Source organism: Saprolegnia parasitica, assembly GCF_000151545.1.
Source record: "Saprolegnia parasitica CBS 223.65 unplaced genomic scaffold supercont2.154, whole genome shotgun sequence".
In the NCBI taxonomy this organism is placed as follows: Eukaryota; Oomycota; class Saprolegniomycetes; order Saprolegniales; family Saprolegniaceae; genus Saprolegnia; species Saprolegnia parasitica.
Genome location: NW_012156548.1, coordinates 23,825 through 38,583, shown reverse-complemented (window position 1 = coordinate 38,583; position 14,759 = coordinate 23,825). Strand labels below are relative to the sequence as shown.

Genomic DNA, 14,759 nt, shown 5'->3' with positions numbered 1-14,759 from the left:
CGGCCGTAGCAACCGTCGAGACGATCGGCAGCTGGCTCGCGCCGACGCCCACCAGCCCAAGACGCGCAGCAAGGCCTCCGCATCGCGGACATTCTGGACGTGTGCGATCCATTGCGGACGCTGTGCGGGTCGGAGACGTGCATCAACGAGTCCGGCGACGAATTCTTGCGCGGCACGGTGGAAAACGTCCTTCTGCACAAGGCGCGCATGGCGGCCACCGTCGGCCGCGACGTCCACCTCGCGCACACGGCGTAGCTTATTAGTTAGGCACCACGTATTAATCCTTTTGTAAGATATCCTTTTCCGTGGTGATGTCATGGTGTGCAACTAGCGTAGCAGACCATAACAGCACTTACCACGACGCATATCGTAGAGATACAAAGAGAAAAACCACTGCTTGTCATCGGAGCTGCCAACACCGCACTCGCATTTGTATTGACCGAATATCCACGCGAGTCGACGCAAGGCGAGCTTAGCCCGTGGTCGGGTGACGTCCAGCCGCCATGGCGCCGACGCATCCGAGCGCGCAGCTGATGGCGACGAGGCTTACAAGACCTAGCACCGAGCTCCAGTGCAGCGTGGCGTAGAAGAGCTTGAGGTAGCAGGCGCACGGAATGACGACGACGACGGCCATTGCAAACACGGCCCCTACAACCAGCCGTTAGATATTGACCCTTTGCTCGATAGTGCTACCGAGGAGCGACGTCATCTGGACAAAGTTCGGGACCAGCAGCGCGGTCGCAAAGATGCACAGCGCCAACGCCGTACGAAGAAAGCAGCGCTGCAGATACCGCGTCCGAGGCGACGCCGCATGCGTCAGCGGCGCGAGAAGCTCTTCGAGCGAGAGAGCGATCGGGTGCAGCACACTACGAGCACGTATAGTAGTTGCGTTGGTCGATTCCTTCAAGCGATGTCTTACATGGCAAACTTGGTGCACGGGTTCAGTACGATCATCCACATGACGGCGTTCGCAGCCCAGCCCGGGTTGTGCGCCAACAGACTCAGCGTAATCTAGGATGATATGCCAGAATCATGTCGAGAGGCGAGCGCTCTACCTCTTTCTCGGTGGCGTCGCCATACATGACGTAGCCCGCGACGGCCAAAGCAGCGTACACGGCGCCAATCACAGTGTACGCGACGTGGAGAACGCTGCTGTACTGCGCCGGGTCGTCCATCGTCGAGTAGATGGACGGGAAGACCGCGTGGCCAGCAAAGCCCACCTACATCGCGGTCCTTAGAGAAGCCTACATCGAGTGATCCCACCAGCGTGAGCCCAATGCTGAGCGCCCACGCGTCGTCGTCGGCGACCCAGCGCGTCGGCGCGTCGCGGTAGATGCTGCCGAGCTCGCCATGCGGCGTCGTAAGTCCCACGTTGAGCAGGAGGAGGAGCAGCGCAAGCGAAGAGAGCACGCCGAGGAGGCTCGCGCTCGAGAGAATCGCCAAGTTGGGCAGCCACGTCGACGGAAGAATGCACGCAAAGACGATCGCCAACAGCGCCGACGGCGCCATGGACGGAAACAACATGTGCAAGCTGTCGGTGACTACGCATGACGTGGCAGCATGTAAGACTGGCGAGGCGCATCGCACGGCGACGGACCGAGAATGAGAAACATCGTGCACGCAATGAAGAGCTCGATAAAGCAGACAATGGACGCGACGCGACGACCCCAGAGGCCAAATGCAGCATTGACAACGTCCGGGTACGACTAGCACAGTTTATCGTCCATCCAAATGCAGGTAGTACACGCACTCGAAGGCGGGCGTCCGACGCCAAGCACGCGCCAAGAAGGTGGCCTGTCAGATTCGCAACGAGACCCATGCCAATCAAAAGACCCAGACCGAGCATGAGCCCCGCAACCCGCAACGAGTAGGGCAGCGAGAGCACGCCGACACCCATGAGCACATTGATGACGTTGAGTGTCGCGCCCCAAAAGCTACTGCAGTCGCCAACTTCCCTCGGCGAGAGTAGCAGGGGCGACGACTCAGTGGGAAGGACCGGTGACCGGTGAAGGAGCGTGCGAAAGTCGGGCGAGTTCGCGCTACACCAAGTCGAGTTCGTACAGCAGGAGCAGGATGATGACGCCATCGCACCGGACAGTGACGCCTTCGTGGAAGGTCGTGGGCCACGCCGACGCGTATGCGACGGACGAGAGGCGGCGCTCACGAGGCGAGCCTTGGCCACGCGTGCTGCTAGGGCGGCTACAGCCCGCAGACAACGGTCGCTGCTTGGTTGGCATCGCGAAATCTAGAAAATCATTCGGAAAGTAGCTTGACCGCGAGCAATCGATCGATCATCTATCTTTGAAGGAATGTCGTGTTGTACACCAAACCAAGCTGATTGATATTAAGGACTATCGAGGGCCATGCAGGTCCTCGACGCAATCGTCGGCGTCTGGAGCAGCGCGCCGCGTCCGTGGCGGCGCCGGTTGAAGATCGCCATTTGCGTCAACCTCTCTGAATTGATATTATAAGTTGAAGAGGTGGCCAGGTTGCTCAAAAAGGGGGCCCGACTTCCATTCACTTGTCCGTTTGCGTCAAAAGAGGGGGTTCTGCATGGACGCAGACCGGACTTATCCGAGCCTCGCTGCGGCGACCAAGGCCGCCAAGGAGTATGCGTCGGCCAAGTTCCCGTCGACCGAGGTCATGGTCGACCGTACCTTTAAGCAGGCGCATGCGAAGCGCCTCGTCTGCCGCCACCGCGGGCGCTTCTGCGGCTGGAAGATGGACATCCTGCCGCAGGGCGACGCCTGGAAGTTTGTCGTCGTCGATCCGCTGCACTCGTCGAGCTGCGACCTCATCCGCCAGAAAAAGACCATCGACGTTGACACTATGGCGCCGCCTGCGCCGTTCGTGCCCATGATGACGCCGAGCTTTGCGCCCAAGAAGCCGTCGGTGCCGGGCGCGACGACGCCCATGATTGCGCACGCGGACGCGCTCGGCGGCCGGCCGACGTTTGCGCTCACGCATGAGATGCGCTGGTTCAGCGCGAAAGACGCGTCGAGGTCCGTGAACGACTATGCGTTCTTTGTGCAGAAGAAGCGGGCGCGCATGGACAAGAAGACCAGCGGCGGGCGCAACAAAAAGTACGTCTGCTCCTCCGACGCGTGCGACTGGTACGTGCGCCTCCTCAAAGCGCCCAAGACCGAGAGCTGGAAGATCTCGTCCATGAACCTCGTGCATGCGCCGGCGTGCACGGGCGTCGCGCAGCCGTCGGCGCGGCAGCTCGCGGAGATGGCGTCGTTCCGCCAAGCCGTCGTGACCCACGGCAAGCAGCACGGCAAGCTGCTCACGGACGAATTCCTCTCGTCGACCGAAGATGGCATCAAGATCCCGCTCCGATTGGCGTACCGCGCCAAGCAGATGATCGTCGTGCACTCGAAAGACGATGTGGTCGAGTCGTACAAGTTTCTACCCTCGCTCTTGACCATGTTTGTGGCCAAGAACCCGGGCTCGATCGCCGACTACGACCGCGACGCCGACCACCACTTTGTGCGGGCGTTCGTCATGCCACACGCGTCGCTCCAGGCCATGCCGGCGCTCCAGCGCATCCTCGGCATCGATGTCGTGCCCTTTGGTCGCCCCGAGTACTCGGGCGCGATGCTGCTTCTACTTGGGCGCGACGGGAACCTCCAGTCGCACGTGCTCGCGGTCGGGCTTGTGCCGGCGCCGACGCTCGAGCACGCCGCGTGGTTTCTGCAGCGGATCCAGCAAGGCATCTCGCTCACGCACTTGCCGATCTACGTGCCGATCACGCATCTTGGCATTGCGGACGCGATCGAAGCGACCGGTGCCAAGGTGCAGTACTGCATGAGCAGTCTCTTCGAGTGCATGGGCAACGACAAGCATATCTCCAAGCTCGGCGCTGTCGAGCTCCTCATCTGGGATCTGCACCGGCAAGAGACGGAGCAAGGGTTCCAAGCCGCGCTCTCGCAGCTCGAGAGCGTCAACCCCGCGGCCGCGCTCTTCTTGCGCAGTCAGAACCCGCTGCACTGGGCGATGCACGCCAACCGCCACACGAAACTCTACCAGTGGTCGACCACGTCGTTCAGCTCGGAGCTCCACGGCCCGAGCAGCGAAAGTGTCGACGAAGCGCCGTTCGATATCCTCTACAGCTACCTCGCGCGCCTCATGGACGACGTCTTCCAGAAGAGCCAGACCGCCGCCAAGCTCGCGACCGAGAACGCCGTCTTGACGCCTGGCGCGCAAGAGCTCTACGCGTGCGAGATGCAAGAGGCCGTCGGCTTCACGACGCGGCCGTGCGACGAGACGCTGGCGTTTGTGTGGAAGACGGGGTCGCGCCCCAAGGTGACCCACCGCGTGCACCTCTCGGACCTCTCGTGCTCGTGCGGGCTCATGCCTCAAGTCGGGATTCCGTGCCGCCACTTTATCGCGGCCGCGCGCCACTTTGGCCGCGAGGGCCTCGTCGTCAACGCCTTCGACCCGATCTACAAGGCGAGCACATACGCGATGGTGTTCCACAAGATGCGGATTGAGATTCCGCTCGAGAACGACTTGGCGAAAGACGAGACGCTGCTGCCAGTGCAGGCCGAGATGAAACCCAAGGCGGCCAAGAAGCCACGCAAGAAGAAGAGTCCGACGAACGAGACGAGTGCTGCGATCGCGTCGTGCTTGGACGACGACCAAGAAATGATGTCGGCGATGGCCATGGGCACGCTCGGCATGCCCAACCACCACCACCACGGTATCGAGGCCGTCTACCATCCGGCGCATCATGGTGTCGCGCAGCCATCGCTCCAGCAAGTCAACGCGGACTATATGCACCACATGCACCATCTCAATACGGCCCATCTAATCTAATTCGTCTTCTTTCGACGAATTGACAGAGCGAGAAAGGATGACGATGGACTTTTTCTTAGTGCTTGGCCTTCTTGCGCTGCGTCTGGAGCGCCGCGAGGGCCTTGCGCTTCATCGCAATGCGGTGCGTGTGCACGGACGTCTTGGCCGGCTTGGCCTTCTGCGACAGCACGTGGAGCTTCTTCTTGGCCGCGACCGAGATGCCATAGTTCTTGTCGAGCACGAGCTGAACGTCCTTGCCCTCGACGTGCGTGGACCGGCGGTGCTTGGCGAGGCGGCCGCTGGCCTCGGTCACGCTCGCGACAAAGTCCGAGGCCATGTCTAGCAGCAGCTCCTCGACGCCCGGCTGCAGCACGAAGCGCGGCTCGACCTCGGCGAGGATCTTCTGCAGCGACTCGTTCGGGTTGAGCGCATGGGCCACCGCGTTGTGGACCTTGCGGGACATGCTCGAAATAAAATACAGAAAGTCACTGCACAACAAATAAAACCGCATCCGGATACACTCCCCGTCGCTCGTCCCAATCCGCCAATCACACTCAAACAAGCAAGGCTACATGTACGCAACTTTAGATCTTGTCGGCGAGCCCTTCGCACGCCGACAACGCTTGTGCTGCTTGTACATGAGGCAGCACAACATCCAAGGTCGCAAAGGACTCGAGTTCAAGTCCAAGACAGTTCTACTCGCACTACGTAGTCATATCCGAGTATTAATGCAGAACAGCTCATGATGTTTTACGAGCCAACCCGTTTGTCGTTAGGTTGGTGCGTTGTCGCTAGACCTTTACGTACTGGAGGAACCAAGATCCTCCTCGGCGACTCGTGCTATCACTCTACCCTTTCAATGGTTTCGAGGGCTACAGCGTGTGGAATGCTACCTGCTCAAGTGCGCGTGCAGTGGGCATTGTTGAAGTGCATGGTGGCCGACGCGAAATGGGGTGTTTTTAGTTTGTTCTTATCCGGAGGACCGCGCCGTGATTGGCCGTGGCACGACCATTCTTGACACGATGGCCAAGGGCGCGGAAGAACTCAAGCCGTCGGACGTGCTCGTCGAGCACCTCATGGCTGCGGGTGCCCAAGGTGACGGCGAAGACGATGGCCTTGGCGCGCTGCTCCTCGAGGTCGTCAAGTCGGGCGACCTGGACCAGCTGCGCACGGCGTTGTCGCCCGCGTCGCCGGCCGAGAGCTTGGTTGCCCTCATGAACTGGTTGCACAAGTGGCAGCAAGAGTATCAATGCGTCATGGAGTCGCTCACAACGTACCTCGAGTCGGCCGAAGACAACGAAGACCTCGAGGACCACGCGGCCGAAATGAAGGAGATGGACGTCGAGGCGCAAGAGATCCTCGCCGGCTTCGAGAAACTCGCACTCGCCCTTGTCGCGCAGTGCCCGGACCAGGTGGACGCGATGGACGACCTTGGATGGACGCTACTCATGCAAGCTGCCAACTGCGGGTCGCTGAGCTTGGTGAGCGCGCTCCTGGCCGCCGGCGCAGATCGTAACGTGCGCCAGCACCACCAGACCGATGGCATGCACGCCCTCGCCCGCGCGATCGACGCCTGCCACGTCGACGTCGTCCAAGTGCTCGTGACGCCTGAAACGATCAACGCGACCTTTGCGTACAAGAACGTGGATGACGAAGACGCCGACGTCGAACAGCACACGCCGCTAACGTTCGCGTGCCACGGCAAGGACGACATTGCGGCCTTCCTGCTCACGCACGAAGCCCTCGACATCAACGCGCACGTGCCCGAGACTGGCGACACGGCGCTCCACATCGCCGTCTGCTACGACAACGTCGAACTGGTCTCGAAGCTCCTAGCCAAGGACGGCCTCGACATCAACGCGGTCAACGAGCAAGGCTACACGGCCGCGTTTGGGTGCTCGAACCCAGACCTCGTCGCCCTTCTCTTGGCCAACGGTCTCGACGCTGGCATTCTCGGCAACGAAGGCGAGACCGCACTGGACCTCGCGCTGGCGCTTCAGGACGAAGATGTCGCCGCCGTGCTCGCCGAGCACACCGAGTCGTCGTCGAATCAGTCCAGTTGATTATCTTAGAAATGTTGCTTGATTGGAAACTTGTATGGGAAAGGCCACATTGCATTTGGGGAAGTGCAAAGCGGCCTTTGGTTCTGAAGAGACCGACGCATCTACGGCCGTATCTTGCATAAAAGGTGAGCTGGGTGGCGCTTGCAGTAGTAGCCCGCCGGACAAGCCACCGCTGGCGCCTGCATGGTGAGGATTCTTCTCAAAGCAAGTCGCCATGAATCTCGCAGGCCCACACCGGCCACATCACGCTCCAGCACGTCCATTCCAGCTGGCACGTCGATGCATCATGATGGGTACACTGCATTGTCCTTTGTTTGCGCCCCGTCGCTCAATGCTGATGCCTTGTCGAAGGCTCCTTTGGATACATCGCAAGGAAGCCTTCGTCCTTCTTGAGGAGCGCGTGTCCTTCTCGTGCTCTTCTTGCATCCATGTGCGATACATCCGCTGCATTCAGGACCGATCCTCCAAATTGACTCGGCGGATTGTCAAGTGGCGACTCAGTTCTCTGTCGCATCCCCTGCGCTTTCAAGCATCAATATGGGCATCATTCCATAGCATACAGCGTGGCGCGTGCAGCACAGGTATATGTACTGCTTGGTTATACTGCTGCCGTCGCCGCGATCCTTGCTCGGTCCACGCTTCCGCCGGCGCCAGGTGGCGCTGCGACATGCCGACCTTCAACGCCCGAAACCCTCTTGACGGAGTTCGCACACGTGTGAAATGCAGACCAAGAAGTTTTTGGAGCGTAGAATGGATGGTGAAATATGTGAGAAACAGAAAAACTTCGATCTTCACGCGTGGGAAATGCTGGCGTGGCTGGCTGGTCCGCTGTCATTCTCGCACTTGCCACGCCCGCCTTAGCCCGCTCGCCGCATCGTCTTGACCGTCGCCCTGTATGCTGTGTGAGTGGAAGAAATGGAAGTCCTACTCCTCTCGTTTCTTCTGATCCTTGTCATCGGCTCCTTCTTCCTCGAAGGAACCTCGCAAACGTTCATCTCGCAGAGCGGGATCGCGCTCCTATTTGGCGTCTTCGCCGGCGGCTGCCTCGTCGTCGCCGAAACTACAGCTACGACGAGCACCTCAACTTCAACAACAACGTCTTCTTTGAAGTGCTGCTGCCGCCCATCATCTACGAAGCCGGCTTCTCGGTCAAGCGCGTCCACTTCTTCTCGAACCTCGGCGCAATCATGTCGACCGCGATCGTGGGCACGCTCATCGCGACCGGCGTCACGGGCGGCGCCATCTACGTCGGCGGCCTCTACGGCGTCATCACGCCTCTGAGCTGGATCGAGTCGTTCCTCTTTGGCGCGCTCATCTCGGCGGTCGACCCCGTCGCGACGCTCGCGTGCTTTGAGAAGCTCAACGCGCCGCCGCTCCTCTTTAACATTGTCTTTGGCGAGAGCCTCCTAAACGATGCGGTCGTCATTGCTTTGTACCAAACGCTCTCCAAGTGGAAGCCGGACGCGACCTTCTCGGCTTCGGGCCTTGGCTCGGTGCTTGGCTCGACGCTCGCGATGCTTGGCGGGTCGCTTGTCGTGAGCGCCGCCATTACGCTCGCCGGAGCGTTCCTCATGAACCGCGACCTCTTTAGCCGACTGCACCTCTTCCCCGCGTACGAGATCTCGCTCTGCTTGATCTTTAGCTTGCTCACGTACTATGCGGCCGAGAGCCTCCACCTCTCGGGGATTGTCGCGCTCTTCTTTTCGGGGATTCTCACGGCGCACTACCACTTCCACACGCTGTCGCTGCCCGGCCAGCAGTCGTTCCGGCACCTCCTCCACACGTTTGCGTTTGTCTGCGAGACCTTGGTCTTTGTCTTTATGGGCACGTCGCTTGTGTTTGTCTTTGCCGGGCACACGGACGACGGGATGACGTGGCATGACATTGACTGGACGTTCATCGGCTTCACACTGGGCTTTCTGCTCCTAAGTCGGCTCCTCAACATCGTACCGCTCCTCGCGGTCTCGAACCTCTGGCGCCGCGCCCACGAGCGCATCTCGCCCACGACCATGTTTGTCATTTGGTTTGCCGGTCTCCGCGGCGCGATCTCGTTTGCGCTCGTCAAGACGTGGACGTTCGTCGATGCTGACGGCACATCGCACCGCCCACTCATTGTGTCGACGACGCTCATCATTGTGGTCTTTACGACGCTCGTGCTCGGCGGGCTCACGGGCCCGCTCCTCGCTGCGCTCGGCCACAAGCCGCATGCCAACGCCGAGACGGCACCGGGCAGCCCGATCTCGCGGCCGTCGTTTAGCTTTCTCCAGTCGATCGACGACGATGCGCATAATACGGCGAGCCAGCTGCGCCAGCGCCGCCCCGCGCACGACGCCCTCGTCGAGCCCGAGGACGGGTCGATCGCCAAGAAGGTCGCGACCAAGTGGAACAGCGTCGACTCGCGCTACTTGCAACCGCTCTTTGGCGGCCAGCAGCTGGTCGCATCCCGCGTCGAGGCCTCGATCGCCGCCAGCGGCGTCTACAGCTTTGTCGAGACGCCGACGGGCCATGACCGCACCAACTAGCGTGTGTGGCCGTAGTACTACATGTAACAATGCATCGAATTTGACATGAACGCATTGGAAGGCAAATGGAGCAGCATTCCTATATCCTGCCACGCCGGCTGCAGACGCCGAGACTACATTGCCACAGTCCTGGTCGCGCAGCGGAGCCCTAAGCGACTCCTCTACAACCTTGAACGTACCGGTAGGTAGCCAGCTATCGACGCAGCATCAGAACAAGTCGGTGCTGCTCGCTCTGTGTTTGTAGGCAAACACCGAGCCACGCGTGTGGGTGATTGTGACGTGGGCTTCAACTTGAAGTCGGCGACATAATCCCGCGCGGAAGCGACCAGAAACGAGCCAATCATGGGTCGCAATCAGTGTGGTGCCACGTCACGAGCCGGAAAAGTTTGTCCTCAGCGATCGCTTGAGCACCAGATGCTGCTAACATTATTATATATCTTGTCTTGTCCATGTCTTTGTCCACAGTATATGCTCTCTGCCTTTTGCCCAACCACTTGCATCACGAACACAAGAAAACGTATTTTCTTGAGCCAAGTGCGGGGCCTACAAGAGGTTCCAGGACCGCAGCCACTCCGAGAGGTACGCAGCATGGGCTTGCTTGGCGGCATGGCGCGCCGACGCCGCCCGATAGCAGCGCTACGCAACGCTTACGACGACGTCACCCACGAGGCACGTATGTAGTACCTGGATACGCCGGGAGGCCACATGCTCCTCGTCCGGTCGGTTGGCAAAGTAGACGCGCAGCGTGTACTCGACGAGGCTGGGCGTCACGAGCGGCGTCGACTCGCTTGAGAACGGACCGGTCCCAACACTATTGATAGCGGCAACGCGGAAGACGTAATTTGTCTTGGGCTTGAGAAAGTCGAGGCGCAAGTCGAGATGTAAGCGGGGCACGCGCAGCGAGATGCACTCATTGCCATCCATCGCATACTCGAGTACGTAGCCGACGAGTGGAGAGCCGCCATTGTGCACCGGCGCTCGCCAATGCAGGCGCGCGCACGTGGGCTGCACTTCGTCCAGTGTTGGCGCCTACCAAAGAAGAGCTGTTGATGACTTTAATGCAAGGCGGCGAGCGACCTCGGGCACGGGCGCCGGAACGACCGCCGTCTTGGTCCGCAACGGCATGCTCCAGACGCTGTAGTCGCCGAGACCGAGCGCGTTCTCGGCTGCGATGCGCACAACGTGTGTCGTCGCCGCGTCGAGCTCGATCAATTCGATGTTGAAAGCCTTTGGATCGTGCCAGACATACGAACGCACCACGCGGTGCGAGACGACGCCAAAGGCCGTCTCTTGCGCGCAGAGTGTCGCGTGGTAGGCCACAATCGGTCGCCTACAAAGAAGACAACTTGTCCACAACGAACTAGCGCAAACGATTCGCAGACCCGTTGCCACACGGCGCCGAGAACTCTACGTGCATCGAGTGCGATGTCGGGTGCTGCAAAAGGGGTTGGGCGACGGCACTGGGCGTCGTCGGGAGCGTCGTGACCGTCTCCGACCACGGCGACCACTCGGACGTGCGCACCTTCTTGTCGATGACGTTGGACGCGCGCAAACGAGCGCACACGTCCTACGTGGCATCTGCCGCCACGGAAAAATGACCCAAGTCCAACCTTGCCGGGGTGGAGCGGACTCAGAGTGTACTGGGGCGTTGCCAGTGTCCGAGCGAGCACATCAAGGCTCGTCGTGTCGCCGTCCTGGCGCCATTCTAGTGTGTACTGAACGACGGCGCTGCCGTTGGCGCGCGGTGGCTGCCAATGGAGCTGGACCGTCGTCGGCGTAATGTGCGAGAGCGTCGGCTGGTCCGGTGCGTTGGGCTCTAACGACCACAACTAAAAGCACGAATCAACGTGTCGGGTGCATGTACCGCACGACTCGGTTTTGATATACATGGACGGGATCGAAAAGTCGGCGACACCACACCTAGACTCGAATGGGAGATGATCCAGCGTCTCGTTCACACGCGCACCGGTTTGCGGCCGCGAGCTGGAACTGGTAGATCGTGCCGGGCAAGACGCACGTGAGCGTGTACTTGAGCAGCGCCGTGGGCACCGCTTTCTCTTCCTACAAAACGCCACGTCGAATGCGTTGGGTGACAAGGCACGTGCACCTGCCGACGCTGCCTCTCGAGACGCGCACGCGCTTGGAGCTGCAATTTCACGCTTTTTTCAAGCGCTTTTTTCGAGTTGAGGCGCTTGGCGCGCTCGGCGTCGCGCTCGGCGCGCTCTTCGAGCTTGCGCACAAAGGCTATCCGTGCGTGATGCGTGCAGCTCGAGACATGAGGGCCGTTCGCACCGGCTTCGGCGGCCTCTTTGGCGGCGCGGCTCTGGCCCGCAATCGCATCCTCGGGAATGACAACGCTAATGACATCGTCGTCGCCGAGCGTGTCCTCTGGTATGCAGCGAAAATGGTAGTGTGAGATCGGCGTTCCGTTTGCCTGCGGCGGCAGCCACTCGAGCACGACGCTGTGGGTGGCGACGCTGCGAATGGCGCACGGTTTCTGGACCTTGGACGGACCTACTTAGCCATCAGACATCGTAAATGGGACGCATCGAGGTGCCGCACGAAACGCCAGAGTCTCGACCGGCGGTGAGCTCTCGCTAAAGGCACCGAGCCCCACCTACGCAAGGTCGTCAGTCAATCCGATATCAATCAGGTCCAGTCACTACGGACATGATTACGCGCGGCGATCTTGAACGCATAGACAGTGCCCGGATCCAAGGCGTCCATGCAACGGACCGTCACATCGGCCGACACTTGTATCGGTGCTTCGAACGGACCATCGTCACGGGACGTGCGTATCTCATACTGCAGAACCGGTGCCCCGTTGCCCTAGTCCCAGGCTCGGAGAGCTGTATCAACTTGATAGATTGTACAAGTGGCTCGAGCCAAGCAATCTCGATCGCATGGCAGTGCGCGGCGATGATCGTCGGCGGTCGCGGCGCGTCGGGCACTACGCATTCCGCGGTCGCCCATCCCGTCGTTTGGAGAGAAGAGAGTACCGGTGGGCACGATTTGCCACTTGATGACGCGCGTATCCAGCGACGACGAGTACAAGGCGTGCCGCGACGGCGTAAACGTCAGCGACACGACCGAGTCGTAGTGCCCGAGGAGCGTGTACAAAACCGACATGTCAAATGCGTTCCAGAGCTTTACACTGGCGTCGGCGCTACCGGTTGCGAGAAACAGGACGCTGCTATCATAAGGGTGCGCGGCGAGCGCGCAGCACAAGATCGGGTGCGCGTGTGCGTCGCGCGTCGTCGCCTCGTGCTCTCCTGTCTTGGCGTGCCAGCGCTATCGCTGGCGGATGACACATCGCGCGGGATGTCCACGAAGCGTACCTTGATCGCGCGGTCGGACGCGACCGAAATGACAAAGTCGCCGGAAGGCGATACCGCGAGCCCGTTGATCGTGTGCGAGTGCTGCACGTACTCGCCGCCGTCGCCCGCATGCAAGCGTCGATGCTCAAAGCAGATGGAGGCGACGCGGCTGTGCATCGTGTTGGCAACGACCTCGCAGTGCGGGTGCCGCGCCGACGTCGTCGGGTTCAAAAGAGACAGAATGTCCATGTGCTCGACCGCCGAGAGCTTGACCGGGTCGTCGTCGTCTTCGCGAACGTCGACGGTGGCCGCGTCGACCTCATACGCGTGGAGTGGCGGCAAGCGCAGCGACGACGGCGGTCGGTGAAAGCACCAGTCGTCGTTGAACGCGAATTCGGGGATGTGGTTCTCCAGCGTCAGTGTCTCGAGCGTCGTGCTTGGTGAGAAGAGCGCGTCGAGCGCGCGGTTGTACTTTTGCCGGTCGCTCCACAGCGCCGTCGGGTGCACGATGCGTGCGAAGCCGAACACGCTCGATCGACTCTCCATTTGCATCCACGTGGCGGCCTCGAACGGCGTCGCACGCGGTACACTATTTTGTGCGTCCTCTGCAAAGCGGTCGTTGGCCTCGAGGAGGAGACTCTCTGTCGTGGTTGACGGCGGCGCTGGACGAACCGTCGCAGGCAGTGAAGGCTCGATGGGCCCGTCGCAGAGTGTCTCGGAACTCTTCGAGTGCAAGTGGCGTTTGGAACTCTGTGCATCGATGCTACAGCTTGGTGGTGCAGAATCTACATGTCCATCGACTTTGCATCTTTGCATCGCCGATCCTCGCAAGGCGACGATGGCGTGGCGCCCAGCGTGTAGAGGGAGACGTCCCAGCGCTTGATGCTCATATCGAGCGCGCCGGCGGTGAAGAGGTACGCGTCGTTGACGCCAAAGTGACACGTCGCGACGCCGCCAGCGTGGGCGTTCAAGATCTGGAGGACTTGAAGCGACATGGGATCCCATAGAACGCACGTCGTGTCGAGCGAGCCCGTGACAAAGACGTTGCCGTTGGGACTAAAGCCGCAGCATGTAATCGCGCCGTCATGGCCAAAGGCGCCGGTGGCCACCGGCGTGAGGTCCCAGGTCGATTGCGACGACTGAATAAGCTCCAAGCGCCACGGAGCCGGTCCTACGCAAAAAAGAAGAAGATTGATCATCGCAGCCAAGGGCTAAGCGACATACCGGCGCAGCACATGACGACACCGCGCACCGAGACCGCGCCCACGACGCGGTAGGCGCCGCTTGTGAGCGCGTGTCGCGGCAATCGCGCGACGGGTGTCGGCGCAGATGGCGCCCACACGTAGACGCTACAGAGCCTTTCATGTAGAGTACGTTTCGAAAGGCGGTCGGTACCCATCCATGCCAAAGGTGAGAAGGACATCCGCGCTCATGCCGATCGCGCGCACGGCTCCAGTATGGCCATCCAAGACTTGAAGGACCATGCCAGGCGTCTCCTTGAAGCGGCGCGCGCCCATGTACTGTCCGTCGCAAAAGAAGAAGCCTACGTATGCGTCCGACACAACATGACGTGGAGGCACAGGCTACCGTCTTCGCGCAGTGTGTCTTCGCTGGCAATCTTGGCGACACGCTGGAACATCTCGTTGATTGCGCGCTGCTCGTCCGAAGCCTCGAGCGCATCGCGGATGCCAAACCGCTCGGCGAGCCGGGCCTCGACGCGCTGCTTGTGGCGCGACATGCGATCTTGAACGGTCGCGAGCACACTCCGAGGCTTTCCGCTCGCATGACACCCCATGTCCGATGTACAGCCAATACTACCGCGACGACCTCTACACGTGGCGCAGCTTTTGCATGATGCAGCGTGCACCCAGCGACGGCACGCATCCACGGCGGACGCGACAAGCTACGTCGCTCCAGCTGTCATGACTGGACGGTGTACGACGGCAAGGCGACGCATGCATTCAAACACGCGACGTAAGGCTAGCCAGCGCCAAGGCATGGACAAGGCGTCACATGCAATGTCAATCGAACTGCGTTGAACTGTTTGAAGCATTTGAGTT

General features: G+C 60.6%; 6 protein-coding genes across 6 annotated transcripts; 3 read left to right on the top strand and 3 right to left on the bottom strand.

Moving 5' to 3' along the window:
* Positions 1–438: 438 nt before the first annotated feature.
* On the bottom strand, positions 439–2,249 carry SPRG_15263 (hypothetical protein). The gene is made up of 8 exons (XM_012354308.1): positions 2,092–2,249; positions 1,751–2,039; positions 1,598–1,706; positions 1,264–1,541; positions 1,056–1,220; positions 920–1,011; positions 694–866; positions 439–648 (listed from the first exon to the last, which is right to left on the bottom strand). The coding sequence occupies exons 1-8, from the start codon at positions 2,235–2,237 to the stop codon at positions 473–475; spliced, it is 1,428 nt and encodes a 475-aa protein (XP_012209698.1). The 5' UTR covers positions 2,238–2,249; the 3' UTR covers positions 439–472.
* Positions 2,250–2,553: 304 nt separating this feature from the next.
* SPRG_21527 (hypothetical protein) lies at positions 2,554–4,818 on the top strand (the record flags this gene model as incomplete). The annotated part of the gene is made up of 1 exon (XM_012354315.1): positions 2,554–4,818. One exon carries the CDS (start codon positions 2,554–2,556, stop codon positions 4,816–4,818), a length of 2,265 nt encoding a protein of 754 aa, XP_012209705.1.
* Positions 4,819–4,830: 12 nt separating this feature from the next.
* SPRG_15262 (hypothetical protein) lies at positions 4,831–5,278 on the bottom strand. The gene has a single exon (XM_012354307.1). It carries the CDS (start codon positions 5,258–5,260, stop codon positions 4,874–4,876), a length of 387 nt encoding a protein of 128 aa, XP_012209697.1. The 5' UTR covers positions 5,261–5,278; the 3' UTR covers positions 4,831–4,873.
* A 530-nt stretch (positions 5,279–5,808) lies between these two features.
* On the top strand, positions 5,809–6,885 carry SPRG_15261 (hypothetical protein). The gene has a single exon (XM_012354306.1). It carries the CDS (start codon positions 5,820–5,822, stop codon positions 6,858–6,860), a length of 1,041 nt encoding a protein of 346 aa, XP_012209696.1. The 5' UTR covers positions 5,809–5,819; the 3' UTR covers positions 6,861–6,885.
* Positions 6,886–7,775: 890 nt separating this feature from the next.
* On the top strand, positions 7,776–9,445 carry SPRG_15260 (sodium/hydrogen exchanger 3; the record flags this gene model as incomplete). The annotated part of the gene is made up of 2 exons (XM_012354305.1): positions 7,776–7,910; positions 7,937–9,445. The coding sequence occupies 2 exons, from the start codon at positions 7,776–7,778 to the stop codon at positions 9,380–9,382; spliced, it is 1,581 nt and encodes a 526-aa protein (XP_012209695.1). The 3' UTR covers positions 9,383–9,445.
* A 480-nt stretch (positions 9,446–9,925) lies between these two features.
* On the bottom strand, positions 9,926–14,456 carry SPRG_15258 (hypothetical protein; the record flags this gene model as incomplete). Its single annotated transcript, XM_012354304.1, has 18 exons — positions 14,287–14,456; positions 14,074–14,242; positions 13,924–14,048; positions 13,537–13,870; positions 12,721–13,462; positions 12,382–12,673; positions 12,256–12,332; positions 12,053–12,211; positions 11,945–11,999; positions 11,675–11,896; positions 11,490–11,626; positions 11,349–11,443; positions 11,247–11,302; positions 10,993–11,198; positions 10,765–10,949; positions 10,460–10,712; positions 10,067–10,411; positions 9,926–10,018 (listed from the first exon to the last, which is right to left on the bottom strand). Exons 1-18 carry the CDS (start codon positions 14,435–14,437, stop codon positions 9,926–9,928), a joined length of 3,696 nt encoding a protein of 1,231 aa, XP_012209694.1. The 5' UTR covers positions 14,438–14,456.
* Between the last annotated feature and the right edge of the window lie 303 nt (positions 14,457–14,759).

Bases quoted from the DNA above. Each gene is read 5' to 3' on its own strand.
- SPRG_15263 (XM_012354308.1), bottom strand. From the start codon at position 2,237: ATGCCAACCAAGCAGCGACCGTTGTCTGCGGGCTGTAGCCGCCCTAGC. The intron at 1,707-1,750 runs GTGCGTGTACTA...AAACTGTGCTAG, and splicing joins CGTCGGACGCCCGCCTTCGA to TCGTACCCGGACGTTGTCAA. The intron at 1,012-1,055 runs GTAGAGCGCTCG...ATATCATCCTAG, and splicing joins GCGACGCCACCGAGAAAGAG to ATTACGCTGAGTCTGTTGGC.
- SPRG_15262 (XM_012354307.1), bottom strand. From the start codon at position 5,260: ATGTCCCGCAAGGTCCACAACGCGGTGGCCCATGCGCTCAACCCGAAC.
- SPRG_15261 (XM_012354306.1), top strand. From the start codon at position 5,820: ATGGCCAAGGGCGCGGAAGAACTCAAGCCGTCGGACGTGCTCGTCGAG.